At 41.6% G+C, this 27,383-nt stretch overlaps 3 protein-coding genes across 5 annotated transcripts; 1 reads left to right on the top strand and 2 right to left on the bottom strand.

The window, feature by feature from the left end:
* Window positions 1–140: 140 nt before the first annotated feature.
* Window positions 141–4,166, top strand: LOC309688986 (T-lymphocyte activation antigen CD80-like). 2 transcript variants are annotated; one of them, XM_082505097.1, is made up of 5 exons: window positions 141–681; window positions 757–1,080; window positions 1,825–2,103; window positions 2,592–2,762; window positions 3,946–4,166. In XM_082505097.1, exons 1-5 carry the CDS (start codon window positions 528–530, stop codon window positions 4,017–4,019), a joined length of 1,002 nt encoding a protein of 333 aa, XP_082361223.1. In that variant the 5' UTR covers window positions 141–527; the 3' UTR covers window positions 4,020–4,166. The 2 variants fall into 2 exon arrangements, with proteins under 2 accessions (XP_082361223.1, XP_082361224.1); XM_082505098.1 differs by having other exon boundaries at window positions 143–415.
* Window positions 4,167–4,272: 106 nt separating this feature from the next.
* nit2 (nitrilase family, member 2) lies at window positions 4,273–8,863 on the bottom strand. The gene is made up of 10 exons (XM_082505099.1): window positions 8,753–8,863; window positions 8,525–8,643; window positions 8,130–8,250; window positions 6,992–7,080; window positions 6,821–6,914; window positions 6,666–6,740; window positions 6,508–6,586; window positions 6,154–6,252; window positions 5,048–5,103; window positions 4,273–4,751 (listed from the first exon to the last, which is right to left on the bottom strand). The coding sequence occupies exons 1-10, from the start codon at window positions 8,778–8,780 to the stop codon at window positions 4,651–4,653; spliced, it is 861 nt and encodes a 286-aa protein (XP_082361225.1). The 5' UTR covers window positions 8,781–8,863; the 3' UTR covers window positions 4,273–4,650.
* A 1,188-nt stretch (window positions 8,864–10,051) lies between these two features.
* tbc1d23 (TBC1 domain family, member 23) lies at window positions 10,052–26,075 on the bottom strand. 2 transcript variants are annotated; one of them, XM_082504807.1, is made up of 19 exons: window positions 25,978–26,075; window positions 24,289–24,400; window positions 22,051–22,156; window positions 20,616–20,820; window positions 20,409–20,532; window positions 20,008–20,132; window positions 19,884–19,930; window positions 19,693–19,796; window positions 19,469–19,591; window positions 19,265–19,357; window positions 19,011–19,181; window positions 18,681–18,723; window positions 18,184–18,290; window positions 17,907–18,049; window positions 17,492–17,536; window positions 16,692–16,780; window positions 16,433–16,568; window positions 13,033–13,227; window positions 10,052–12,922 (listed from the first exon to the last, which is right to left on the bottom strand). In XM_082504807.1, exons 1-19 carry the CDS (start codon window positions 26,013–26,015, stop codon window positions 12,838–12,840), a joined length of 2,091 nt encoding a protein of 696 aa, XP_082360933.1. In that variant the 5' UTR covers window positions 26,016–26,075; the 3' UTR covers window positions 10,052–12,837. The 2 variants fall into 2 exon arrangements, with proteins under 2 accessions (XP_082360933.1, XP_082360934.1); XM_082504808.1 differs by lacking the exon at window positions 17,492–17,536.
* Window positions 26,076–27,383: the final 1,308 nt, after the last annotated feature.

Raw genomic sequence — 27,383 nt, 5'->3', positions numbered from 1 at the left:
ACTACAAGTACCTTAGAACCGAGTACAATACTTAAGTAATGACTACTTTTACTTTTATGATACTCTCCGTTTCACAGTCGCGATCAGGTGAAAGAATGAAACACAAACTCGTTGTGTTTCCTCTGGATGAAACGAACGTAACCGCAATAACAGGAAGTTTGATTGTAGCTTCTTCTCCAGATGCTGTGAATGAGTCACAGAGTCAGATGTCATCACGTTTCGTGTCGTATGTTTGGGTGTGTGTTACCTGACATGAAACTGCTGACAGAAACTAACCGTCCTCGAGATTTATGCTTGATTTTTTATTTTTCTACTTTATGTTTTATTTTTAAATCCTTCAGCGGTATTTTTGCACGTTTTTAACTCAGAAAAGACGCGAGAAAGAGAGAGAGAGACAGAGAGGCAGCGAGAGCAGGTATGGCACAACAGGCCGCCGCATGACTGACATTAATGAGGTCGGAGGTGTACGCGGGGTTGGAACGAGCAGAGGACGAGGAAGTGAAGTTTGACTTTTGAATTACGCAGAAATGAGCGAGTTTTGTTTTTCCAAGCTGAAGAGAAAAACGTCTGTTGATAGATTTTCTAGTTTTTGTGCGCAGATGCGCCCAAATCCGGAGACGCCGGTGGCACTTTTACGCGCAGGACTTCTGTTGAGTTTATTTAGTTTGCGCGCCTGTTTGGGTAAGATGCCTGACTGTCTGCAGATCACACGGTGACATAATGACAGTAAATAGCGTGTCTCCTTTTTGTGTGCAGATGACAGTTGTGTTCTGGGGATCGTGGGACGGCCAATGTCTCTGCCTTGCGTTCTCCCTGAGTTAGTCAACTCCGAGAATGTCACCATTGAGTGGATGAGAGACAGTGAGTTGGTACTCAGGTCGGTATGGAAGCCCGATGGAAGTGTGGAGACATGGAGCAATAACAGAGTCGCAGTCCCAGCTGACGCTCCTCTGACTGGAAACGTGTCTTTAAACCTGCCAGCGGTTCGTCCCGTTGAAGACCAAATGTCTTACAGCCTTTTCATGGTGTTAGGGAAGAATCAGAGCGCCAGGCTGTGCACCACATGCCTCAGGACAGCAGGTAAGTCCCGCGGGATTCAGGGGGAAGCAGAAGAAGGATATTTAGAAGTCCAGTCTCTGGTGGTTGGTGGCAGCCATGGCTGTAAATTTTGTCGGAATGAGGACACATTAAAAGCCGTAAATTTTAAGCACGAGACACTTATTTTTTGTATTTTAGGGATTTTTTAATTAACAAAATTGAACGTTTTCTAGATGTGTTTGTGACCAAAGTCTCTGTATTCATGCACAGACACAACATTCGGGTTCCAGTTCAATATACGTTGCAATATAATGCAGTGAGTGTTTTCTTTTAACTTTGCACCAACACAGTTACAGACATTATTTATTCTTCTTCCCTCTTTGCCTGAGTCCAGATGGGAGTCAGAGTTTAAAGAGTTCTGAATATAATATAAGGTCACGTTTGTTGCTTGTTTGCACCTGTTTACATCACTGGTAGATGATCTTATCATATAAACACCTGAATTGTAACAGTTCAGATGTGTTTCAGCAAAACTCCTGCACATTTATAACATGCCACACGTGTCTGTAATGATTTGTAGGTACCATATGTAGTTAGAAGACTATAAAAAACAATAAACTGCTGCATGAAAACATTCACAATCATATTGTGGGAGTGTTGGAGGCATTGTTTCCATGATGAGTAATGTCTTAATGCTTTCTCTAATCCCTCAGCTTCTTTCATGTAATTACTGGAGGAAAAGAGATTCTAAATATTACTAAATATAGAATCAACACATGTTTGCAGCCAGTTTCAGCACCCCAAAGCTGGAGAAGGAAGAGGCAGTGCAGGGCGATGAGAAGGTCTTCCTGTGTCACTCCACTGGAGGTTATCCCACACCTGCAGTGTACTGGCTCATCAACGACAGCGAGGAGCCCCCCGCAGGGTCGGTGAGGACTCAGATGACATCACTCCCAGACAATCTCTACAACATCACCAGCCACTTGACCCTCAACATTTCCCACGACTCCATTGTGTCGTGCATCATTGATAACCAATCTATGAACCAAACCGTGATGTCAACCTGTAAGTGCAGTCATTAGTGTTCAGACACAGCAGCACGATTCTCCTTATCTGTGAAACTCATAGTTAAGCAAATTCTGCTATCAGCTGGTTCCCTGTACTGGGTAATGTCACGTGTCTGACTGGTTTGATATTAATTAACATTAGCAAACCAGTCCAGTTTTTATCATCTTTGAATTTTTGAAAGCTCTAGTTTAACATGTAAAGACAGACAGTTTTGTGTTTTGTTTTTTAAATCTTATCACTTTTGGATCAATCAGTTAATCAATCAGTCAAAAATTTTAAAAGTCACCTTGACGATGTACATCTTTTAAATACAGTTTATGGATTTGGACTCTTTGGATTTTAAATCTTCTTCTTTAGTGTTTTTTTTATTGCAGGTTTTTTTTGGAGTCAGGTGTTATTTATTTATTTACACTTTATTTATTGGCCTTGGCTCTATGGCACACTGAAAACATTTTTACTATTGTTTTTTCCTGATGATTGCTCAGATGGAGTGGAGGCCAGGCCTGTGACGAATCGAGCATCGTCGGCCATGTGGATGTTCAGCACAGGTCTGTGTGTGGTGGTTGGGATCATGGTGATAGCTGGAGTGGCGTATCAGATCCACCTGGACAAAATAAACAAGAGGAAGAAGGAAGAGCACAAACAACAATGGAGAGGTAAGCAGATCAATGTGTTTGTTTATCAGTGAATTTAATAGAAAATAGTGCAAATAGTTAAATCAAATATTTGCAGCCTTTGCCTTTAGACTGGAACCTGTGGAGTTTTTTTTTTGGTGGACTTTATGGAGAAATTATGGAAATTATGTTTTTGCTACTGGGAAAAATGCCCTGATAAGAGGCTCTTAGCTTCTATTTTTATATGAGTCTGGATGAATGTTTGAGCATGCTGTCATGCTGCAAAGCAAATCTGTGCCTCCTTTAATAGAGCTGTAAGACGTGTGCCTGAGATCACAGCATTAGGAACGTCTTCTGTAAGACGTCACACAGAGCTGGATGTAGAAAATCACACCTGACATCAAGTGTTTAGAGCAGTTTATTTATTTATACATAAACTCAATGTGCTTAATGATAAACACATAAAAACCTGTGAAGGTTTAAAATACCTTAAGGCAGTGAAAACTTCAAAATAAAACTTTACAGAAAAACTACAGTGTTGAGCGCGGCACAGTGATGCGGTGATTAGCACCTCATAGCAAGGTCGTGGGTTAAAATCCCACCTGGGGCCTTTCTTTGTGGAGTTCATGTGTGGGTTCTCTCAGAGTACTCTGGCTTCCCCCCACAGTCCAAAGACATGCAGTTAATGGGATCAGGTTAACTGGTGATTCTAAACTGACCGTGACGTCTGTGTGTTCCCTGCCTTTCACCCTATGTCAGCTGGGATTGGCTCCAGCCCTCCGTGACCCTGAATTGGATAACAGAAAGAAAATGGATGAGTGATGAGCTGCTGAATGGCAGCCTGTGTGAACACAAAAGCTTTTGAGTTTTGATCTAAGGGCATCTTGCTGTACTGGGGCCCAAACCATTGAGTTTTATGAACTATTAAAAGGAATTTTAAAGGGAAGTTTATACTGTGGTGGGAGCCAATGAAGTGTCTGTACTGTACTGGAGTAAAATGCAATTTGAAAGAGCTCATTGTTAAGCTGATGATTTGGAGACCCTGGAGCTGAGCTTTTCCCTCAGCAATCACTTGTATGCAAGCTGACCTCACTGTATAAAACCTGTTTAATATGAGCATCCACCACTTTTAAAAGTATTTATATGGCACATAACAAGAGAAAGTATAACAGAGCTGTCAGGTTGTTTGTTGTGCTTTTGTAACTTGTTTATTTGTCACCATCAGGATACAAAAGACGGTATCAATTCAGGTTGGAAGACGAGTTGATGAACCAGGAACAAAGGGAGACGGATGTTTGAGCCTGACGGTCACTTAAAAAACTGAAGCCACAGAGCACTGATGTGTAAATATGTTTGTTGTAATTACCATTTAAATATAGTTTTTAAAATACTGTACAAGAACAATTCTTGGTGGTTGTTTTGTTTAGTTTTTTTTTTTTAACCTATTTGAAGATTTAATAAAGACTTCCAAAATGACACCAAGCCCTCTTTTACTTCATAGATCTATAGGTGAACTCATATTTCTTTTACAGTAGAAGAAAGCTGCATTGGATTTCAGGTTTGTTTTTTATTCTTGAGCACTGATTCAGAAACAAAGAAAGCTCTGAAAACAAACAAGCGGCCAGTCTTCCCATTCATCTGTAACCAGAAATGATAAATGAGTCACTGCTCATCAAAAAGCTTTTAACTAAATCTGCACTGGATACAAAAGTCACAGCTTTTAATGCAAAGTTTCTTCATTCAAGTTATCTTAAAACAGCCAATCAGCGACTGTCCAGCTGATTCTCATGTTTCCCTCTGCTGGACAGTGAGACAGCAAGCTGCTGCAGGCCTGCTTCTCTCTTCAATCCACTTTAACAAGAATCACATGGATGAGACTTTACAGGATCCTTTTGGCTCGATTTGAAGAGCTGGACCCGAGGTTCAGAGTTCAGCTCGAGCCTTCCTGCACTGACGTCACCGCGTAGAGGTCGTCCCGACGCTGAGATGTGATCGGGATCTGCTGCCGGATGTCGGCCAAATACTGCAGGTCTGAAAACACGCGACACATTTAGAGAGAAGACACAATCACAGCAACGGCAGAGTAAACACGAGCACTGTGCAGTAACTGCTGCTGTGCCAGACTGAAATGCTTTCTCTGTTTTACATTGTCAGGTCTTCATTTTTTAGTATTATTCTGTAGAGGAAATCATTAAAGCAGTGAACTAAAACTTCTTCTCAGAGCAGAAATTCATTTTTCCACTTTCCTCACCAGCTGATCAAAGATTACATAACTGTAAATGACTTTCACATTCCACAGAGACAAGCAGACTTCTGCTTTTCCTCACCGATGTCGGCATAAATAACAGCTTCCTCTGGTCCAGCCTTGGAAATGACTTCCCCCCTGTAACAACAGAATTATTCACAAATCAGCACAAGAAACGCTCCTTTAAACTTCCTCACAGTTGATATTGTCTTATTTCATTTTTACAAAAAAGTATTGAATAATTTATTCTATGTTATAAGAGCTAGTTGTTGTTTTTTATTTTACATTCATATAGATTCCCTGCAGGAAACACATTAAAACTTTAAATGCTAATGCAGTGTTAAGCTTTAAGTTTCATCTGTTTTGTACGGTCATGACGTAAGCCGTCGATTCTTCACAGGCAGGCAGGGACGTGTCGCTGGACACTTTTCAGCTGACGACACTTTCAGAGTTGATGAGTAACTCTTCAGACCTCTTGGTGACACTCACTCGACGTCAGCAGCTGATGCCCGTAGAACAGGTTAAGATAACAAACTGCTCCCAGCACACAACCTCCGCTTAAAGAAACACGTCTGTTCCTCAGACAGACAAACAAAACCCACACATGACAGCAGAGGAGCTGCAGGAAGGTTCAGGTAACACGACGGGGTGGAGTCATCAGAAAGAAACTAAACACCTGGAAAAGCCAAAATTCCCAGATGAACTTTAAAGCTCTTTGGTCGCGCCTGCCAACGTGAAATATTCCCTCAAGCCGTTTGTGTAGCAGCCAAGATCCAAATCAAAAAACCACCGTGGGCTATTTAACCTGCCTCCTGTTACCCGAGTTACACTTTACATGGTGTGCATGGCATCCGAACAATAAACGGCTCAGCGTAGGAAGGCTTCACTGGATTTAAACCTTGTGACAAAGTTTTTAAAGCTCATGAAATACAAAGTTACAATGAATTTGCGTCTGAAAAAAGCTGCTTTTCAAGTTTGTCTACTGTTCCTACTGGAGTTCCTCAGCTTACCCAGAGACGGCAGTGAGATAAACTCTGACAACAGCTTGCTGATTCTACATCTGTACTCCACCCCAACTGCTCTACATTGTTAAAACCCTGAATTCTTCTACTTTTACGGCCTCAAGTTGTCCCTCTGAAAACTTTAACCGCCTTATCACGCCCTGCATTTTTGATCTTATTTTCTTACCACGGGTTCACGACGGTGCTGTGACCCCAGGCCACGTAGGAGGCAGCTTCATCTCTGGCAGGTGATGCTGTGGCCACATACACCTGATTATCAAGCGCCCTGCATAAAGAGACATTAAAATGATTCGTTGCAGATTTAAACAGCAGCAGATCTCAGTTTGTAGTCACTGAGCTCTCGTCATGCTGCGTTTATTATTCAGCTTGTGTTCATTCAGGCGTTCTTGTGCCTTATAAGTAACATGTCTGGTTAACGAAAGCTCAACCCTCAGATCAGATATGTGGCTGAAAGATGACTCTAACATGTCTGCAGTAAATTATTCTTTTGGGAGTGGGTGACTATGACCCTCAGTCTGACCTCCCCCTCTGCAGGAGCTCCCAGTGGGCGGGGCCTGTGGTCATGTTGAAGGCTCCGGGGTAAACCAGCAGCTGACAGCCTGAGGACAAAAGCGCAGTCCAATCAGCTCTGGGACATCACAGGAAAACAAAATCTAAACACTCCTTTCAGACGCTTACCCTTCCTGCTGTAGAGCTGGGCGAGCTCCGCGAACCTCATGTCATAGCAGATCCCAACACCCACTTTGCAGAACGCTGCAGGAGGAACACATCAGATCAATGTATGCTCATCCAGACTGCGAGGCAGAAAGCCAGAGTCTGCGGCTGTCGCTCACGTGTGTCAAACAGCGATAAACTGCTCCCCGGGCTCAGCGTCTCAGATTCCTGGAAGCGGATTTTTCCGGGAACGTCGATGTCAAACAAGTGAATCTTAGAGGAGGAAAGAAAAAAGATGAAGAGGATTCATCTCTGCAACTGACCACACACTGTATATGACCCACACATACCTTCCTGTGTTTAAGAATCATCTCTCCATCAGGGCCAAACACTGTACAGGTGTTGTACAACTTCCCACCATCCTCCTCGGGAATAGATCCTGTGGATGATGACGAGTCGTAAGAGCTTAAAAACTCCAGAGGTTTCAAATGAAAAGGCTCTTGGACGAGAGAGACGGATGTCATCACAAACATAAAGAAGGTTCAGTTAAGACCCCAATGACCTGGACAACTGGAAACCTACATCGACATAATGAAAAGTAGTTTGAACTGAACTTGGATTTAAAGTTATCCCAATCTTCTTAAACGATGACCACGCTTGGGTGGCAAGTGGCCCTGTTACGATCATTACCATCTCCATGTGTTTATCCTCTGACAGAGACACATGAAAGAGACACGACAACCAAAGAAATAAATCTTTGGGAGAATTCTGTAAAACCTCGTCACCTGCTGTACTTTGCACCCAGCATGACGACGGAGAAAACTTTCAACTCAATGCTTAAAAAAAAAACAGGACTTCAACAGGTCAGATCGCCATGTCTATTTTTATACTGTCCGTGGTGAAGCCTGTCCATCCTCTGCCTGAGACCAGCGCCTCCCCTCTCCTTTCTTCTGATTGGCCACCTCTTGGAAACAGAAGGTTTGAACAGCAGAGATCAGTCTTTGTGACATCGTACTCATCCAAGAGTTAAAAAAAAGTCTTAAACCTGAGGTTTTATCTCATAGGATTACTTGCACATACACCGACCTCGTGAAACGAAACCTTGAGCTTGTTAGTGCGATGGATCTGTTAAAAAGGTTTCTGATGGAACACTTAGAGGATAAAACATGGTAGAGTGCAAGCAGCAGAGCAGCTGTTTTCCAGGAGTTAAACATGCAAAGTTCTCACTATTTTTCCTACAGTTTACCCAGAAACAGATTACATTTTCCACATCGTCTTGACAACCCACAGCAGGAAACACAGTGGAGTTATATATCAACTCTACTACTGGTGAGCTTTTAACTCTGAGGATCTAACACCACAGCGTGATACACACAACTCTTACTGTAGCTGAACTACATGAAGCATCATCAGCTCCTTTACAGTAACATTAGAAGGAACTTTAATGTACTCTATGTAATAGCTTTAAATCCACGGGTGCTTTCACACCTCCCACCAGATACACCTCGTTCTCCTTTGCTGCCTCCGACAGCACCTGGGTGGATTCTCCTGGGATGTTCTCGGCATATCTGGAGAAGAAGCTGGTCCCATATGGAGAATTGAAGCATTCCTGTGTTAACGACAGGGAGATCATAAGCTCATAGGGTAAATCTGAGCAGTCCAAAAAGGCAGGTCATCTGAGGGTCCTGTGCTGGGAACTTTTTAGAAATATTTCATTCCGCGTTAATGGTAAAGCGCCGTCCTCTCAGAGGACACGTCTTTTAAATAAAATCTACAGCTGTATTTGTCCCCGGACACTGGCTTGTTTAGTTGGTTGTATTTTAAAATAAGCACTTCAGACTGCTGACAAGCAGCCGTGAGGCGCCCTTCCTCCTCCTCCTCACCGGTAGCAGCACCACTTTGCTGCCCTGTCCTGCAGCCTCCCTCACCAGCCTCCGGGCTCTGCTCAGGTTGTCTGCTTTGACGCTGCTCACCTGCAGCTGAACCACCGCCAGACGGAACTCTGAGGAAACAAACACGGAACTTCAGCGAGTGACGGAGAGCCGCAGGCTTCAAAACCGCGCTCAGCGATTTAACATTAAACTGCGAAACACGGAGACCTCTGTACTTACTGGACATGACTTTGGCTAAAGTAGACATGTACACACAGGACTATCTGCTCACTACACCGCGCCACAGTCCGGTCATGTGATTCCGGGTGGCGGATTGGTTTTCAAAATAAGAGACCTTCTTGATTTAACATAAAAAAAATAAATAAAGAGTACTAAAAAATATTGACTGTTTTTGAAATCGAAAGTGTTATTTTTAGGTGAGTTGACAATATAAATTTAAGCTTATGAAAAACTGAGGTCGTTAAACGTGAAGATTTAAGGCGGTGTAACGTCACAGGGGGTGGGTCGATTCAGCACAAGATCGTCATTATTATTCACTTTTCTGGTTAATAAACAATAAAAATGATGTAAGGATCTCAGTGGCTCTGCTCAGTAATAACGTTCCTAAATATAACATGTATTTCCAAGTAAAAAAAATAAAAAATAAGATGAACTAGCATTAATGAACCTCAGCGATTAAAAAATAGGGGGATTACTCAGGGTACACAAATAGTGTCAAACCTTCCACTGCAGAGAGAATAGCTAAGCTATATATAGGAAAGGAAAAACAAAAATATTCAAAAGGAGGACTGTGACCCTGTTTGAAGTATATAAAGGATTAAGATTTTTAAATGTTTTTTCTCTGGACATAAAACAAATAAGTTGCTTTTTGCTTGCTTCTTGTTTTTTGCTTATTTGACTAATATGATAAACTAAGAAAAATATATTTTGCAGAATAATACTAAAGTAAATGAAGAAAAAAAATTAGTGTGGGCCATGATTAAAACCACAATTTTGTTCAGGTTTTGAATAATTTTTAGTCAAAGATTTAAACAGCAAAAAAAATTAGGATGAGAAATTTTCCTCCAGGTTGTTAGAACAGGGGCGTGTCCAGAGGGGTGGCATGGGGTCATACCACCCACCCCTGCTGTCTTACTGACTTACCAACGTCTTACAAAGTCAGCACAGGCAGGACTCACGGAGAAAGGTAATTTAGTATACATGCTTACAAACTTTTAATGTTTCATTGTACTTGTACTTTAAGTAATTTCACATTACATTACCTTCTACTTCTATTGGACAATATTTTCAATGCAAATAACGTACTTTCTACTTGATACTGTTCATCTTAAGGCTGTAGTTTAATATTTTATTTTGCAATACTTTTGTTAAAGCCTTGAATTAAGGCTGAGAGTTTCACTTCAATCACATCTTGTTTACAATCCACTTTGCTGTACAGAAAAAATTAAAGTTAATGTCCAAAAACCTTTGGTCACAACTGCATGTCAAATGCTGTTTCACAATGAGTGTGTCCAAACGTGCAGTCAAATAATCTCCATTTATTAAAAACAGAAATGCTTAGAAAATAACAGCAGTACAGTAAGGTGCAAATTACATTTGAGACATGTTGCATTCTGGACTAGTGGTTGACAGCCTGATCCAGTGATGTTACAGAGAATGTAAAGACTCCCAGTCGAGGATGTTCCAGTCAATGGGAAAATATCAGAAAAGCACAACAACGCATGGATTACACAGGAATGCTTCAGACTGGAGGGAGGGTCGGGAACAGATTTTGTCTTGAATTCTACTTTGCTCATAGTTTAAATGTGCTTTTCAGTCTGAGAAAGGGGCCAATGCCCTCTGGGCTGAAGTTTAAACTGCAACTGTCACACTGGAGGTCTCTGTGGGAGGCTGAACACACAACTAGACTTCAAAGCAAATAAATAAGCAGGAAGAAAGCAAGAATGAGTCCAAGCAGATTTCATGACTAAAGAATAAGATACGGCGATCGAGGGGGGCGTGGCAATTCTGAAACAGACCAATCGCACATTAGTGTGACACCCATGTGGAGCTGTTAAAGCATGCAAAATAAAACCGTTCAGCCGAACCTTAAACACCACCGCTCTACGAACAGAACCGCGATTTTAGAGGATCTTCACGCCACTGCTGGTGCCCATATCGCACGTCACAGGCATGAGGCCGAAGGCAACAGTGGCAAGCAAACTGAAACTGCTCAGTATGGACTGCAGACTGCTTAACACAGTATATGGTTTTAGCTAATACATGAGACAGACAGAGATATATATTTATATATAAATATGGATGCACCGATTATGAAATTGGATACTGATGTTACAAAAAAATTTGGCTGATAGATGACGTTTTTCTTTTTCCTCTTATGTTGCCTTTTTCCCAGGGAAACAAATCTTCACCCTGTAAAAATAATTTTTATTTTTTTAAAGCTTTTCATCACTTTGGAAATTAAGTCAGCACGAAAAATCCTGTGACAGCACAGATGAACACTGGGGCCTGTAAGTGGGAAACATCCATCAGAAGTCAACAGCGGCCCATTTATCAGTGTAGTCGTGATAACTTCACATCAGCGGTTCGCAAACTTTTTGTAGCACGCCTGCCACTCAAAAACATGAGACGATCAATAGCAATAAAAAAAAATCTAATCTGAATTTCAGTGAAATAAATGTCACCACAACCACACCAAACTCTTGTCTACTTTTGTACTTTCAAAAAAAATCATACTCATCCACGGTGGATTAACCCCATGTTTCCCCCCTGGTCATAATCACCTGTGGATCTGTGCACCACAGTTTGAGAACCACCTGTGCTGCTCTTCTATTCTGTGTGGACAGAAAAGTTGTTCATGTGGGTCAGAAATGAGATCAGCTTTTTGTGCACCGTGAAAACCGTCTTTAAAGTGGACTTCATATGCTTTTACTTATTTCCTGTCATACACGAATACTAAACATATGAAACATGGCCACACTTTCAAATAATCACATCAGCTATGTCCGCGTAATCCCCATAAGCCCAAGCTCAGACTTCCGACTGCTCTCAGGGCTCGGGGTTACACACTTTGACTTGTATGATGTCAAAGAGATCACATCAGTGCTGTTCGGGGGCCAATCAGAATACAAGTTGCCTTAAAAGAGGAGGAACTTTAGACAACAGATGAACTGAAGCTGGAGGACAACATAAATAAGGATTATTCTGCACTGCCAGTCATGCAAAGCTACTCTAGTTGAATCCAAAAATAAAAATAGAGCTGCAAATGAGCATATCAGGTCCATTCCTTTCAAACCTCTGCAGCTCGTTAGTGTGATGTTTTCATTCTCCCTAATGTTTCAGCCTTCTGGATATAATTTACTCATCGGGGGAGCGGGGGATGTCATTCACATGGTGAATCTGACTGGGACGAGAAAATACTGAGGTGCTCATAATGTAGTCCAGAAAGGCTTTCTGGGAGCTACATCAGACTGCTATGAGATGAGGTTAATCAATTTTCATAAAATCAGAAAATCAGAAAGAAGGGGAACTTCAAACCTGGCAAAGTTTACAAGTTTCACTGCATATTCTCTCAGGATATGCTTTCAAAATGACATTGCAAAGGTCTGTATACAGAGCAGTTTACACAATATATATATACACATTACATATTTATAAACTAACCGCCAAATAGTTTATATTTAAGGCTGCCTGCTGGAAAAGTAAAGTTATCAAAAACAGTTACTGCAGTAGGAAATCTGCTTCATGTGCCAGTACTGCTTTTCTGGGGTGGGGGTGTGCATCGTTATGTCCGAGCTGGCTGACTCATGCTGACCAGATGATTGTTAAATCTACGCAACATGTTACGAGAAACTCAATACTGCTCACATCAAAAGAATGGGTCATCATCAAAATGCTCAGGTGGAAAAGAAAAGGTCAGTCACGTGTGGATGAAAGAAGTTCGCCACTGGTCGGTCAGTACGCTACGTTAAGGCCAGCGGGAACTCATCAGAGTGGAGCTCCTCTGTAATGAGATCCCCTTTTATACTAACAGTAGAGAAGAACATACACTACAACCAATATTTCTTTTTAAATAAGTATAATATAATGGTTGGATGACAGCGGAGCACCTAAATATTTCAACACTCGCAGCCTGGCTCACAGGTCTGCAGTCAGCAGTGTGCCCACATGTCCCAAAGACAGACACACGGGGCTTCACAGTCAACACTGCACTGGGATCTGTCCAGGAGGGAGAGTAGATTTCACCGGCGGAGCCTCTTCCTACAGTTTGTATTAATCTCCCAAAACGAGCTCACCACCACCATTTATGAGCTCTCCAGGGCATCCAGGACTTTCATGATCTGCTGCTTGATGACCTTCGTGGCATCGCCCGCATTGGGAATCAAATATCTGAGACAGAGAAAAAGACATTAGCTGAAAGGGAAAATGTTAATAAATCGTAAAGCCACTACTTTAAAATTCATGTCTGATTAGTTTTTCATCTGCGTGCAGACAAGCACCTCTCAACCACTGAAATCTCCACTCCAGCTGAATTGTTGGTTCCAAACTTGAACGTGATCAGCTCTGGGTGCTTCTTTTTGGATGTGATCTTCACCACTGAGTTCAGCGCTTGTCTGGACTGGATGTAAGCAAAGCCCTTCCTTGTGGCGATCTCCCTCAGGCAGTACATGTGAGTGGCTGTGATCAACAAATGACTGGAAACACAAAAGAAGAATCAGTGTTAGGAGTTAATGTTTAATAAGTGGCCGCAGCGCTTGCTTGTTTATTCGTTTCTCATTGCACATCGAAGCCAAACTCGTCCACCCTTGGACCAAGGCCAGGAAGATGGTGAAGGACCTCAGCCATCCCAACAACAGACTGTTCTCTCTGCTGAGGTCAGGAAAGCGATTCCGCTCCCTGAAGACCAACACAGAGAGACTGAGGAGGAGCTTCTTCCCGCAGGCGATACGGTCTCTCAATCACACCACCACACAGTGTATATATATATATATATATATATATATTAATTTATTTTTTTTTTTCATTCATATTCATATTTGCCAGTACCTGGGGATCCCGCAGGCGAATGGGAACCATGAAGAGGCCGCTACAAAAGCTGTGATCAGGTACCCTGCTGGGGTAATAGGCTGGCCAAAGGAGGAGATAGAAGCCACTGACATAAAGACAAGAAAGCTCCTGACCATGCATGGAGGGTTTCACCCCAAGTCCAGCACCCTGAGGCTGTACGCTAAGCGGAAGGAAGGGGGCCGGGGACTGGTGAGTGTCAGCACCACAGTCCAGGATGAGACAACGAACATCCACGAATACATCACAAAGATGGCCCCAACTGACCGAGTGCTCAGTGAATACCTCAGGCAGCAGAAACCCAAGAAAGAGGAGGGAGACGAGGAACCATCATGGAAGGACAGGCCCCTGCACGGTATGTACCACCGGCAGATAGAGGAGGTGGCTGATATCCAGAAATCCTACCAGTGGCTGGACAAAGCTGGACTGAAAGACAGCACAGAGGCACTAATCATGGCAGCACAAGAACAAGCTCTGAGTACAAGATCCATAGAGGCTGGGGTCTATCACACCAGGCAAGACCCCAGGTGCAGGCTGTGTAAAGATGCCCCAGAGACAATCCAGCACATAACAGCAGGGTGCAAGATGCTAGCAGGCAGGGCATACATGGAACGCCATAACCAAGTGGCCGGCATAGTGTACAGGAACATCTGTGCCGAGTATAACCTGGAAGTCCCGAGGTCAAAATGGGAGATGCCCCCAAGGGTGGTGGAGAATGACCGAGCTAAGATCCTGTGGGACTTCCAGATACAGACGGACAAAATGGTGGTGGCTAACCAACCGGACATAGTGGTGGTAGACAAACAGAAGAAGACGGCCGTAGTGATCGATGTAGCGGTTCCGAATGACAGCAATATCAGGAAGAAGGAACACGAGAAGCTGGAGAAATACCAAGGGCTCAGAGAAGAGCTCGAGAGGATGTGGAGGGTGAAGGTAACGGTGGTCCCCGTGGTAATCGGAGCACTAGGTGCGGTGACTCCCAAGCTAGGCGAGTGGCTCCAGCAGATCCCGGGAACAACATCGGAGATCTCTGTCCAGAAGAGCGCAGTCCTGGGAACAGCTAAGATACTGCGCAGGACCCTCAAGCTCCCAGGCCTCTGGTAGAGGACCCGAGCTTGAAGGATAAACCGCCCGCAGGGGCGTGCTGGGTGTTTTTTTGTTTTTTTTATATTTCTTCATACATTCTTATATATTTCTATACTGTGTATTTTGTTGTACAGTTATTTTATTTTCAACTTTAATTTATATATTTTATCTTATTTTATTCCTTCCTAGTTAAATTTACCCTTTTTAATTTTCATATTTATTTCCTATCTTATTCATAGCCTTTTCATTTTTCTTTAGGTCACGAGCAGTTGTGTAAGCATTTCACTGCATATCGTACTGTGTATGACTGTACGTGACAAATAAAATTTGAATTTTGACACCCAGGGAAGGATGTCAAAAACTGTGCTCAAGAAGCCAAAAACATACTTTCACCTCAATGGGAAGCATCACGATTTCAGTGAAGAAAATTTAATTATCAAGAAATGTTAGTCATTCACATTTTCTCCTCTTCTTGCAAAGACATACACTTTACTTTGAAAATCCTGAGAGTTCCCAGGACACTTGCAATGAGTTTCTTAATATTCAGTCGATTAATAGGGCTGTGCAATACGACCAAAATCTCATCTCCCGATATCAGACATCTATCGTCCGATAACGATGTAAATCACAAAAATGTAACATTTTCTGTAAAGTCTGTGAATCTCGGGCAGCTCGACTTGTGTGAAGTGTTTCCAGCTGTGCGTCATGTAGCTGGAGTCGAGTGTTTTAACCGATGCATGAAACGATACATTTTTAGACATAAGTTGTAACGGCCGCCGTTTTCTTTGTGAGTATTTATTACACGGCGTGCTGCGGGGAAAAGCCTGTTCTAACGTTTGAGTCTAAGGTTTATTTTTTAGCACCTGGCGGCTCTTTTTTTACTTCTCATCCATAAATAATCTGCTCTTTCATGTGATTCAGTTTATTTTGAAAAGTCTCAACGGGATCTTGAGCTTTATTGTGAAAGGTTTACGTGGAACATAAACAAGCGGACACGCGAAGGTGTTACCGTCGTTGTTGCTAAGGACAACACATAAAAACAGGCGCTTGTCTGTCAGCAGTGTGGTTATATTAAATATAAGAGAAAGAGAGAACTTTAAGAAATGAATATAGCCACTACAGTGACCATCAGAACCATGACAAATATTGCTGTAAACAGTTTATTTTGCGACACCACGAAACAAACGATAGCGTAAAATGAAACGATAGATGTTTCTATATCGTCGTCCGATATATATCGTTATATCGAACAGCCCTATCGATTAATGCTGTCAAATTTAGTCAAATGCAGCAAGACATGTGGGATGGTATTTTATAGCGCAGATGGATAATGATCCAAAGCTTCCTGCAAAGCCAACCCAAGAGTTTCTGAAGGAAAAGAAATGGCCAAGTCAGTCACGTGATCTCTTTTCAGTTACTGAAGATAAAACTGAAAGCAGAAAGTCCCATAAACAAGCAGCAAGTGAAGGCAGACGCGGTAGGCGTGGCAGAGGAAACACAGGATTTATTGATGTTCATGGGTTCCAGACTTTATCCAACTATTAAAAACAATCCTTGTATTTAAACGTATGTTAGCTTGTTCAATTAATTTGGAGCCTCTGAAAATCAGGAACTATGTTCAGGAAGCAGTGAAGCACCTTACCTTAGTATTTAAAGACTTCAACCTGCCCTTATTATGGCTGCCATGCAATATGCTTCAAGGTCACTGTACTCATTTAAAACGTTTCCTAAACAAAACTGACAGCTTACCTGGGGAACATGTGACCCGTTTCTTTCACCTCGTTACATGGAATATGATGTTTTACATCAGGTTTGTTTATCCAGGTCTGAATGTTGACAATCTCCTTCCGGTCATCATCAGATATGGAGGAACTGTCTATCTCATCTGGCAGGAAGATCAGATGGAAGTAATCATTTTGTTCTTCAAAATAAAAGCCCTCACAATGCTTAAATAATTCACAAAATAATACCCTCTTCTAATTGTAATCTGTGTTAGCTGTAATTTTACCTGTATCGTACTCTTCTTCATCAGCAATACTGAACACAGGCTTCACTCCCCGGTAAGGTTTGCCGACGCGGTCGCTGCTGCTCACATGCCTGATTACAGAGGGCAACAAGGCAGGTCAGAGCATTATAGTCACACTAGATAATTATACATTAAGTGCATTAAACAGTTTGCACACAAACATCAATGGCATGAAGACCTCCAGCCTGCAGTAAAAAAAAATATTAGCCCACTACTGCCACAGGTTGTGCTGTTAAATACAAAAAGGAAGAGGTTAAACGAGACATTTCTAGCTCGACATCTGGGTTACAGATTAGTGGTTGTATGATATTCAGGGCTATTTAAAGCAAATTATAGTTTATTTTATGGTTTTGCATAGCCCTGACTATCATCTGAAAGAACTATAATGAAATGGAAAGACAGACTTTTCAGTGCATCTCCAAGCAAACAAAGGTGAAGTCAAAGGCCTCGGTGAGTTAGACTAGAAAACGACGACCTTGTGGATGTAAAGATGACTCAATGCTTCCTAAAAGGCTGGAGCAGCTCCGACAGTGCAGACAAAACAGCAGTTTTATGTTGTTAGTGAAAGCATGAAGAGAAATTCTAAGAAACGGTATCTCATAGACAGCCTGCTGCCCGTACTGTATGGGAACGTGTGGTGTTGTTACATGAGTGTAGGCAGGTGTAGGCGGAGATGCTGATACTAAGCATGCGTTAAAAGTCTCCAAAATCCTGGGAGTGGTGCGGGTCTACAGCCAGTGGGCATGCCAGTGATAAACATCTGGATGTTTGGGAGCTCTTACCGATCTGGAATCACCTTCTCTGGCCAGGGTAGATTGAAAGATATTCTATTATGGGATAAGGCACAAGGAACTTAATTTCATGACAGGAAATATGGAAAAGCAAATATGGTGTTTTCAGTCAGGTGTAAATATGCACTAAACCCAAACTAGCAGGATGTCAAAAAACGGTAAATTTGAACTGTTCTGGTAGAATTTCATCTGAAGAGGGATCAGTTGGCTCTCAGAAGGCGCTCTGGTACTTTGGTTTTTAGTATTTGATATGTGAGAAGAATCACAAACTTGATTTTTTTTCAGTGTTATAATATTAATTTGCATTCTGTTATTGTAGCGAACTGTATGATTTACACAGAAAATTGAGAGTGTGTGTTGCAGTGTGAGCTTCAGTGGTGAATGTTTTGAGGAACTAGTTTCTCACCTGTCGACGGGGGCAGAGGTATTCTCAATGAAGCTGATCATCTTCTCCTTAACATTGACCGACTTGGACTTGAGAGCAAATGTCATTTTGTTGACCAGGGACTTCACACCTTTGCTGTCTCCAGGGCCGCTCAGAGACTCTCCCTGTATTCATGGAAAAATGTAACAATCCGTGCCATCAGACAGAAGATCTCTCTTAACACCTCCAGTGTGGAGCATATTGTGATGTTTATGTCCTTTATGATAAAGGGGGTTGGCTGGCTCCCCTAACTTCTTACATCAGCTGAGCTGAGGCTGCTGTGAGATCCAGATGTGCTGACGATCCAGTGGACGTACGAGGAGTCAAGCCCCTCGACGTTCATGTCTACCAGGTGCTGCTGAAGAGCTGGAAGTACACGTGTCTCTGTGAATTTTAGCTTTCACAATTTTCTGTACTGCAGTTGTGACCAAAAGACAGATATATAAAAATGTGGATGTGTACAAGTTTCTCAGAAACATATCTCTCTCTATCTATCTACCCTATATACATACATATATGTACAAGAAATGAATATAGTATTTTAACTTTATTTCATGCTAAAAAATGATGATGGATTTGTCCAAACAAGATCCTGACAAATCACTGACAGCCACTGCTGCATCACCTCACCGATGTAACCATTACAAAAACTATAACTTACACATACACGCAAAAATAGGCCTCTCCATGTTCATATTACTTCTCTGTGTGTATGCAGACTAATGTGCTTGTCAGTATTGTCATTTTCCTACTCACCCATAAAACCTCCTTTTGCGATGCTGACATACTCTTTGTTTTTCTGTAACAGAAAGCTTGAAATTAGCCGATCTGCTAGAATATCATCCATAATATTGCAACACAAAGATCACAAAATCATTTGTTTTGCCAAACAAGGTCACACAATTCTCATTTTTCCAGTTAAAACTTCCAGTGATTACTACTTTTTTTAAAGCATGAATTATAATGACTTTCCTGCTTCTGCTTCGTTTATTTTATTTTATAAGCAAACAGAGATTTTGACAGTTTGAAAAAATCTAAAGGAAATGTTTGTAATCGTTATATATGGATCCCACTTTCCCAGCTCACCTGCAGGAAATGTGCCAACACCATGTTCATGTACATGTCTTCCTCTTCTCTCCCGCTGCCCATGAAGCACAGGTGCTCTCCGCTGGCGATGGACCCCGACTCTAAAGACTGCTTCTGTGTCTCCAGGAGGGACTTCACAGAGAGTGCAAACTCAGATGGGTTCTGGAGCATCTGTAAGAAGACATAAAGCTTGTTTTATATTCGTTTACTGCAAATATATTTTTCAACAAATCCCTAAAGCCCCTGTCCCTCACCAGGTCTGAGTCCAGGTGGAAGGCTGTGGACAGATGGCCAGCATTGTACTGCTCTGCAGGCCGGCAATCCACCACGAAGAAACGTACCCCATCCTAAAAAAAAAAAAAAGAAAAAGTCCAGTTTCCTCACATCCTCTTTCTTCCTTAAACTCACAGGGCAAACTTGAGAACAGTTAATAATTTCCCACTCAAAGTGTCACTGACCTGCTGCAGCTGGTTTGCCTGCAGGATTTCAGGGACAGACACAGGGAGGCACAATGCCTGACTGAGGTCAGTGTCCTCCTCTTTGAGAGCCACCAAACTGCTACCAAACAGATTCTGATTCATCTACAGAAACAGACAAAGGGAAACAAACAATGAGGTTTTTTTAGATGCTGCCGTTGTCTCTTTGTTTATATTCAGCACTGCTCAGTTTTTATTTGCTTCACCTTTCTGAGCGACAGAGGGGTTTTGCTCTGGTAATACTGGGCCAGTGAAAACAAGTCTTCAATGTCCTCAGACTCCAGGAGAGAAGGAGACGCTTCCAGCATTTCTGGGATGACATTTTTTTCCCCCACATTTAATTACATTAAAAAGACGTTCAAAAACTGTACAAATGAGAAGAGAGGAACAAACTCACTGATAATGTCCTCTTTGCTTTCTCCCTCTTGTGTAAGTATGGTCTCTCTGAGGATACAAACAAAAACAAACTTTCAGAGCTGGCACAAACAGCCACGAGCTGGATTATCTTTCTGGCTGCATACTTGGCATTGACGAGGATGATAAGCATGAGAAAGAAGATGAGAAAAGGGTCCGCCTGCTGGAGGTACGAGTCCCACAATGTCTGGGTAACTTCAGGAAGGCAGTGGCTTGAAAACAGACTACCCAGCTGTGGAACAGAGACAAACACAGACGCATCGTTTGCCATGGCCACATGAAGAGCAGTGTTACTTGAGCTCTAGAGCTGCACAGGTGGAGAACAGCTGATGAAAAAATATGGAGTAAATGCATGTGAACGAATATCACTTCTGCAGGGGTAAAAATGCTGGTACCAACTTTTATTTCACCAAAATTGAAGCTGTATGCCGTTAATTGTTTTTGACTGAATCTTTTTCTGAAATGGGGCAAAAATGTTGTAAAACTTATTTAACATGAGGCAACATACCCAGTTGATGGCATAGGAGTCTGGTGTGATCTTTTTGGTGTCCAAGAACGAGCACAGCTCTGGCTCGTGATACTGCAGCAGTAGTCTGTACAGGTGGAAGGGTCGGCCTTTGGGCACACAGTCCCTGAAACGGGAAAGCTTTTACAGTCAAAGCCTGCGGGTCTGTGTGAGTGGGGTGAAGGGGACAAGGAGGCTGAGATGACTCACCGAGGGATGTATTTGTTCATGATAGCATAGAAGCAGTTGTAGAGGTCGCTCCGGGGTAGATGAAGCCCCAGCAGCGGTTTGAGCAGGTGCGGCCAGCTGAGCTCAGGGGTGAAAGTGATGTTACGCGACTTGCAGTAGAAAGTGATGACTGACTCAACGTCGGACACCATTTCACTCCTCTCTTCCTCTGACACTGCCAGCTGGTCTAAACATGGGACACACGGAGGGGGTCGGCAGTTTTTTTTTTTTTCCTATTGATGCATTAAATGATGTCATTATTATCAGATTTCTATTCAATTGAATCTCTCCCCATAGTTTCACGTCAGCATATAATCTAAACTTGTGACAGCCGTTCATGCTCACAGCTCCGTACTCCTTTAAATAAATGACGGGACTTTTGGTTTGAATTTCAAATTAGAGGAGGGTGTGACAAAGACTGGAGGGGAGGGGAGCTATTCTACTGAACAAGAAGGGAAAAAAGTACAAAGTTAGAGCAGGCTAGATGATTCACGAGGCTACCCCGATGGTATAACTCCCCGTTTTTTCTATCTAATGTAGGAAGTGGTAAATAAACTCCTCTGCATCTCTTCAGCAGCAAGAGTGCTGCTCCACTGAGGCGTTTTTGCATTATGGAGGGCGGACAATGCTACCACAACAATGAAGCGTTAGTATCCTCCCACACCAGCATCGGAAACTCACAGGAACATGATAGGAAACTGAGATTAGGGAGAAGATTTAAACCTTTAAAGAAAGTATTTTTAAACCAAACATAACATTTCTGGAGGATCATCAGGGCTTCAGAAGTCTTAGCAGTAGATCACCAACATCACACAGGCACAAACTCTCATATTCAGCCCATTAGCAGCGCATCATATCAGACAAGAGTTGCAATAAGATAAACTGCAAACAGCAGATCGATGTTATTACTAAATACTTTGTGTTTTGTAGACGGTCGTCTCAGAGCCAGCTGCACACAGAGACCAGTGCTATTAGTCCAGAGCAACTCTATTTAATGAAAATGAGCTTTTAGTTTCTTTTCTGACTTAAAGATAAGGCCTAACATGCTTTATGAGTTAATAATCCAAAGAGTTCAAATATGTGAATTTTATCCCTAATTTTAAAAATAAATCTCATCTAAGCCGAGCTTGTTTTTCCCCCACAAATATCCAACTTTAAACTCAAACAGCCTATAATTTTTTTTTCTTGAATTTTAGCCCCTTAACCTCACCAGCCAAACCCAGTGGATCTTAAATGTTGAGATATGGAGCCAAAAAACAAAATAGAGCAAAATTCCTGACACAAATAATGCACTGACTTTTACTGAACTAAAAATTTATTCTCAAGTTGGATGTGCCAGAAAACACTTGAGAAACTCACTGCAAATCCAAAAGTCAGGACTGTGTCAACGTATTCAGAGGCACCGACATTTACTCACCGATCAGCTGCTGACTCCGGTTATGAATGAGCTTCTGTTCTGGTAAATCGAGGACACCGTCCCAGGAAGCCAGGCTGTCGCCTTTTCCGGAGACATTGAGAGCAATCTGCAAAAACAAAACAAGGATTCAGTGCTGAGCACGGGGAGAAAAGGAGACCTGACATTCAGGAAATAAAGACTGATCTGCTATAAGTGGCCAAAATCTCACTGCACTGATGGACAACAAATTCATACACATGAAGAAAATACTGTAGAAGCTGCTGATATTATTTTTGGAACATTTTGAGAGAAAAAAAACGAAATTAATTTTAAAAAAAAATCTCTGCACCCTCTAGTTCAGCGGTCCCCAACCCCCGGGCCTTGGACCGGTACCGGTCCGTGAGTCGTTTGGTACCGGGCCGCGAGAGTTGAGGCTCAGGTGTGAAATGTCTGGTTTTCAGGGTTTTTATCGGTTTTCAGCGTTATTTTGTTATCGTTTTTATCGTTAACTCGGTTTTCCTGGGCCTTTTCACGTGTGTTATGAATAAATCTTCTTTTTTTCGGTACCGGTACTGGTTTTATTTTGTTGTATTTATCCGCGACACCTTAAAGGCCGGTCTGTGAAAATATTGTCGGGCATAAACCGGTCCGTGGCACAAAAAAGGTTGGAGACCGCTGCTCCAGTTTACCCCAGTACAGCTGCAGAGCGATGAACAGGTAAAACAGGCTCCAGATCTCAATGAACGTGGCACGCAGCTAAAGCAAATAATTGTTTTTGTTTTGAAAAGTAACAAAGTGGTAAAGATACGTTTCTTCATGTCTCCCTTAGGGAGGCCATATTTACTCACCGACAACTTTGAAAGTTCATTTGATATCTTTAGATTTTTTATGAGCAGTCATTTTCATACCTCCAGGCTGTAACATGGAAACCACACGATTACAGACTTTTCATTCTTTTCTTTTTTTTCCAAACACACAACCACAGAGTTATCAAGTTGAAGCTGCAGGAATGAGAAGACCATAGTGAACGCTCCAGATTGCAGCATCTGCTTTGATGCGAAGGTTGTACCAGTGTGTTGTGTTAAAGAGAAACCTGACCATGAAGGGAATGCAGTTGATTAACTGGTCAATCTGCGTTCCCACTCTCACTTATGATCAGAATGAGACTGCAGATACAAATGGTAGAAATGAGCTTTCTTCTTTTTTCCTGCTCTAGGGGAGCTTTTTGAGGTAATCTGGGCATCTGACCAGGATACCTCCTGGACATGTCATATGTTTTAGGCATGTCCAACTAGGACATGACCCTCAGGCAGACCCAGGACTCCCGGAGGAGCTAAAGAAAGTGACTGGTGAGGAGGAGGTCTAGGAATTATGGCTTAGACGTGCTATCACAAAACAGACGCCCACTCCACAGAGTTGTTATATTCAGGCTTGTGAAACAGGTTGTTTAAAATCAGAATCCATTACTTTGTTTTGGTAAATGGAGTGCTTAGCTTTAAAAATAAATAACTATTATATAACATATCAATCAAATGTAAATGTCTGGCCCATGATATTTTTTGTCATTTCACGTGTGGCCCAAGTGAATTTCAGTTTATAGTCTATGACTTATACGATGATTAATGGAGCAAAGTGCAAATTTTTACTTTTAGGTCCGAATGTTTTCAGAATTTGACACAAACAAAACTACACCTACTTTATTCTCATTTTTAAGGTTTTCCTAAAGTGAAAAAAGAAATCTTGCATCTGCTCTCCTGCACTGATAAACACTTTGTGTTTGATTTGACTTTAAGCATTATTTGAACTTTTTTATAATAAACCAAATTATTCAATTTTATGAGGTGTAAAATTAAAGGCTCTCTGAACTTTACACAGTGACTAAAAGGTCTCCTAATGATATTATCAAACAGCCTATTATCAGACACAATAAACATCCCATTCAAAGCTGCTTTACAACTGGGTGCAGCCGATGACGTGTCTTTTCACAGGCTGGTATTTTGCATGCGAAGCCAAGACGAGTCAGTCACCTATAAGTAGCATCATTATTGTCATCCACATGCTTGACATACAATACTGACTCTTGTTATGTGATGTAAGACATAACTGAAGTCTTTTCTTTGGGTGTGCCAATAAGGGATGATCCAGTCTACTCACACCTTAACGTAAGAATGCTTGCCTTCTGTCCACAGACGTACAAAGTATGTTGTACATGTCCAATAACTGTTTGAAACCACAATCTAACTGCTGCAACGTTCTCACCTTCCACATCTTGGCCCTGTGTTCAGCTGACTGCTCCTGGACCTGGATGGTGCCCCTCTCCATCTCCATGTCTGAGCCACCAGAGTCAAGAGCGTCAATGAGATCCTGGTCCCTGAAGAGTAACGAACGGCACAGTTACAATCCCACAAAATATAAAGATAAAAGTTCATAGGCTGAAAACAAAACATAAGATTTGAAGAGTTCATTTTAAGGTAAATTATTACACCAAGGTTCAGAGTAAACCCATGCAAAGGCTCACTGATGCAGAAACAATATTATTACTAATAATACCACTATAAACGACAAAACTGCCAATCTTCAAAATTGTGCTGTACTGTCCAGCACTACGTTTTATTAAGTTCATACATCCATCTTCCCGAGGGGGCTGCAGTGTATGTTACAGAGCAAGAGACAGGTTGCTAGTTTGTCGCAAGGCTAACAAAGACATACAGACAATGTTTACACCTATGGGCAATTTAGAAACAGCAGTTAACTGGTGAAGCGAGAGTAGTAATCACACAGAGAACATGCAAACTCAAAGAAAGACAGGGTCAGATGGTGGATTCAAATCCATGACTTTCTCGCTGTGAGGCAACAGGGTTAACAACATGCATTATTATTAACTTCATATTTAACTCAATCATTATTCACATCTGTGTAATTGTGTAAATTATGTCAGCTTTTACTAAATGCCCTGTGTTGTTTATTGCTCTTAATTTACATCTTAATCGTTTTTTTAAAATACATGTTAATTTAACTCCGCATACAGACAGGTGACAAACTCAAGAGGAAAACAATACAGCAACATCATAAAAGGGGGCATTCACAGCTTCCCTGTGAATCTGTGTGTTGGTTCTCCAAATCTCCAAAGAGATGAACACCATTTTTAGATATTTCCTCATCTGACGTTTTGATGAAGCCGGAGAAGAACAATGTCTAACGCATTTGTTCAAAATCTCCGATGATTGTATGTACACATTTATACATATGTATAAAATCCAGGTCACTTTTATACTCATGGAACTCCTCAGTGACCCGTGCACTGTGACAAATGGCAGTGTCACAGAAGAGGTCTTTCTTAACAAAGTAGAAACATTTCACGATAGATCTGAATGGACACGCACCATTCACACCAACAGAGCTACCAGAGCCCTCTCTGCTGGTCTATCGTTCAGGTTTTTCCTTTAATCTGACACATGAAGACCTCTTTCACGATGCCAACCATCTTAATGGCAGCTGCTTTAAAAGTTTTTAGATATAACCAGCACTTTTCTATAAACTCTTTTCTATATTTCAGAGTAAAATAAAACTGGAACAACAGAGTGAGGCTGGGGTAGATTAAAGGGAAGCGGCTGTCCGCCTAAATATTAGCTGTCCGGCTAACATTGCTACTAAACTTCCCACTGAGGCAGAGAAACCGATAAAAATGTAGACTTCGTCACTGAACAGACTTAAGAGCTGTTATTTTATCCGTCTGAGATTTATCGACCGTTAATTTATCAGAACCGGGTTAGCTAATTGTCATGTAGCTGGCTAGCTGGTAACGTCACCAAACTCCAACACTATTTTAAACACAAAAACTCATCTTTAGTTACTTTACACGGAAATCTGCGACAGAAATCCGACGCGACTGTCTGACAATCGAGACAAAGGCTCCGAAAATATTGACTGAACAACAAATTGTCTCACCAGCTGCCCCGAAGAGCTTCCTCCACGGCATCCGCCATTGTTGTGTTGACGGAGACACGTCAGATGTCGTCAACACGCGCGTTATGCGCGGTGACGTCACCGAACAACGAGGGGTCGAGATTGACAAGTGAAATCAAAGTGCGATAAGAAACTGATGAGAAAACTACTTGTTTGCTTTGATTTTGGGCGCTAAAAGTTAATAATTGATCAACAAACAGAGAAAAACAGAAAACATCATCAACATGTGCTGACCTCAGAGTTTAATCCCAACAACCTTCCTGTGTGATGAAGAAACAATTTACACACAGTGACACGATCCTAAACGTGGGTCAAAGTTTGTGTTTGTGTGAGAAAGTGTGGGACACATCACTAAAGTCAGGAGTCAGAAATTCTTTATATCTCACTTAAAACATAAACATATGCAATCGATGCAAATAGGTTATACATTTGGCTCTGATCGTGTGAATGACAGTTATTTTTATTTGAATGTAAATTTTCCTAACTTCAGATAATCATAAATGGAAACTTAAGTTTGTTTTTTAGATTTTGTGTGGTAGTCTTTGCATATGCATTATAGTTGTAAGTATTGTTATAAATGTAAACATGTTTTTTAAATAGTTTTCCTTGTGTGCACCACAACAGCTGATTTTAAATTGAACAATCAAGACTTGTTTGAAATGTTTGTAAATTAAAGCCATTGCCAGAGGATTAGCAGTAATTGTACAGTCGACTTAGGTTCTGTTTCATGGAAAAGTGAGGCCTGTTCTCTTGTTATTCTATAACAAATAACAAAGCAAATAAAACCTATTTTCAAGACAAAATTACAAAAATTGTGTCATGCCCAAATACATATAGACCAGACGACATGAATATTTCTTTTTTCTAATGAACTAATAGTTAAATATTATTTATTCTGCTGCCCATCTTTTCATTTTAGTAGCAATGCATTCACAGATATATATTTTTTCTTGCCAGCATCTGCAACACCTGGAGCCAGATCCTTGGCAAACTGTCAAAGTTGCTGTCACAGCTTTACACAATAAAGAAATATAGAAAATTTAATACAGAGTTTGTAACATAAGTCAGTATTAAACTACTTCACTGTTATATCCTTACCTCCCAAACAGCTGTTCCTAAAACATTTCTGCACAGAGAGCAAACACCATCACACATTTTGACTCGAATAATAACAGAAAGTTGCTCTTAATGAAATGTTAAATTGTATTTCTTGTCTGGGGAAATATCACAGTGATGTTTTTTATCAATCCAATGTAATATCAGTAGGATGTCCTGATATCCAGGAGCTGCTGTCAGTGGTCAGACATCCAAATATTTTAGGGGTTTCAACTTCGTCATGGAGCAGCAGTCCCAAGAGTCCACATTCATATTTATGGTGCCAGAGCTTT

The sequence above is a fragment of the Aulonocara stuartgranti genome, assembly GCF_965226115.1.
Source record: "Aulonocara stuartgranti genome assembly, chromosome: 15".
Taxonomy (NCBI): Eukaryota; Metazoa; Chordata; class Actinopteri; order Cichliformes; family Cichlidae; genus Aulonocara; species Aulonocara stuartgranti.
Note: the sequence above shows the minus strand (reverse complement) of the source record. Positions and strands in the feature narration are given on the sequence as shown.

Bases quoted from the DNA above. Each gene is read 5' to 3' on its own strand.
- LOC309688986 (XM_082505097.1), top strand. From the start codon at position 528: ATGAGCGAGTTTTGTTTTTCCAAGCTGAAGAGAAAAACGTCTGTTGAT. The intron at 1,081-1,824 runs GTAAGTCCCGCG...ACATGTTTGCAG, and splicing joins CACATGCCTCAGGACAGCAG to CCAGTTTCAGCACCCCAAAG. The intron at 2,104-2,591 runs GTAAGTGCAGTC...ATGATTGCTCAG, and splicing joins CCAAACCGTGATGTCAACCT to ATGGAGTGGAGGCCAGGCCT.
- nit2 (XM_082505099.1), bottom strand. From the start codon at position 8,780: ATGTCTACTTTAGCCAAAGTCATGTCCA. The intron at 7,081-8,129 runs GTGTGAAAGCAC...CATCATCCACAG, and splicing joins CGAGGTGTATCTGGTGGGAG to GATCTATTCCCGAGGAGGAT. The intron at 5,104-6,153 runs GTAAGAAAATAA...CTGTTGTTACAG, and splicing joins AGCACCGTCGTGAACCCGTG to GGGGGAAGTCATTTCCAAGG.
- tbc1d23 (XM_082504807.1), bottom strand. From the start codon at position 26,015: ATGGCGGATGCCGTGGAGGAAGCTCTTCGGGGCAGCTG. The intron at 19,931-20,007 runs GTATGCAGCCAG...TTGTATCCTCAG, and splicing joins ATCATCCTCGTCAATGCCAA to AGAGACCATACTTACACAAG. The intron at 18,291-18,680 runs GTGAGTAGGAAA...GTGTACTTCCAG, and splicing joins CGCAAAAGGAGGTTTTATGG to CTCTTCAGCAGCACCTGGTA.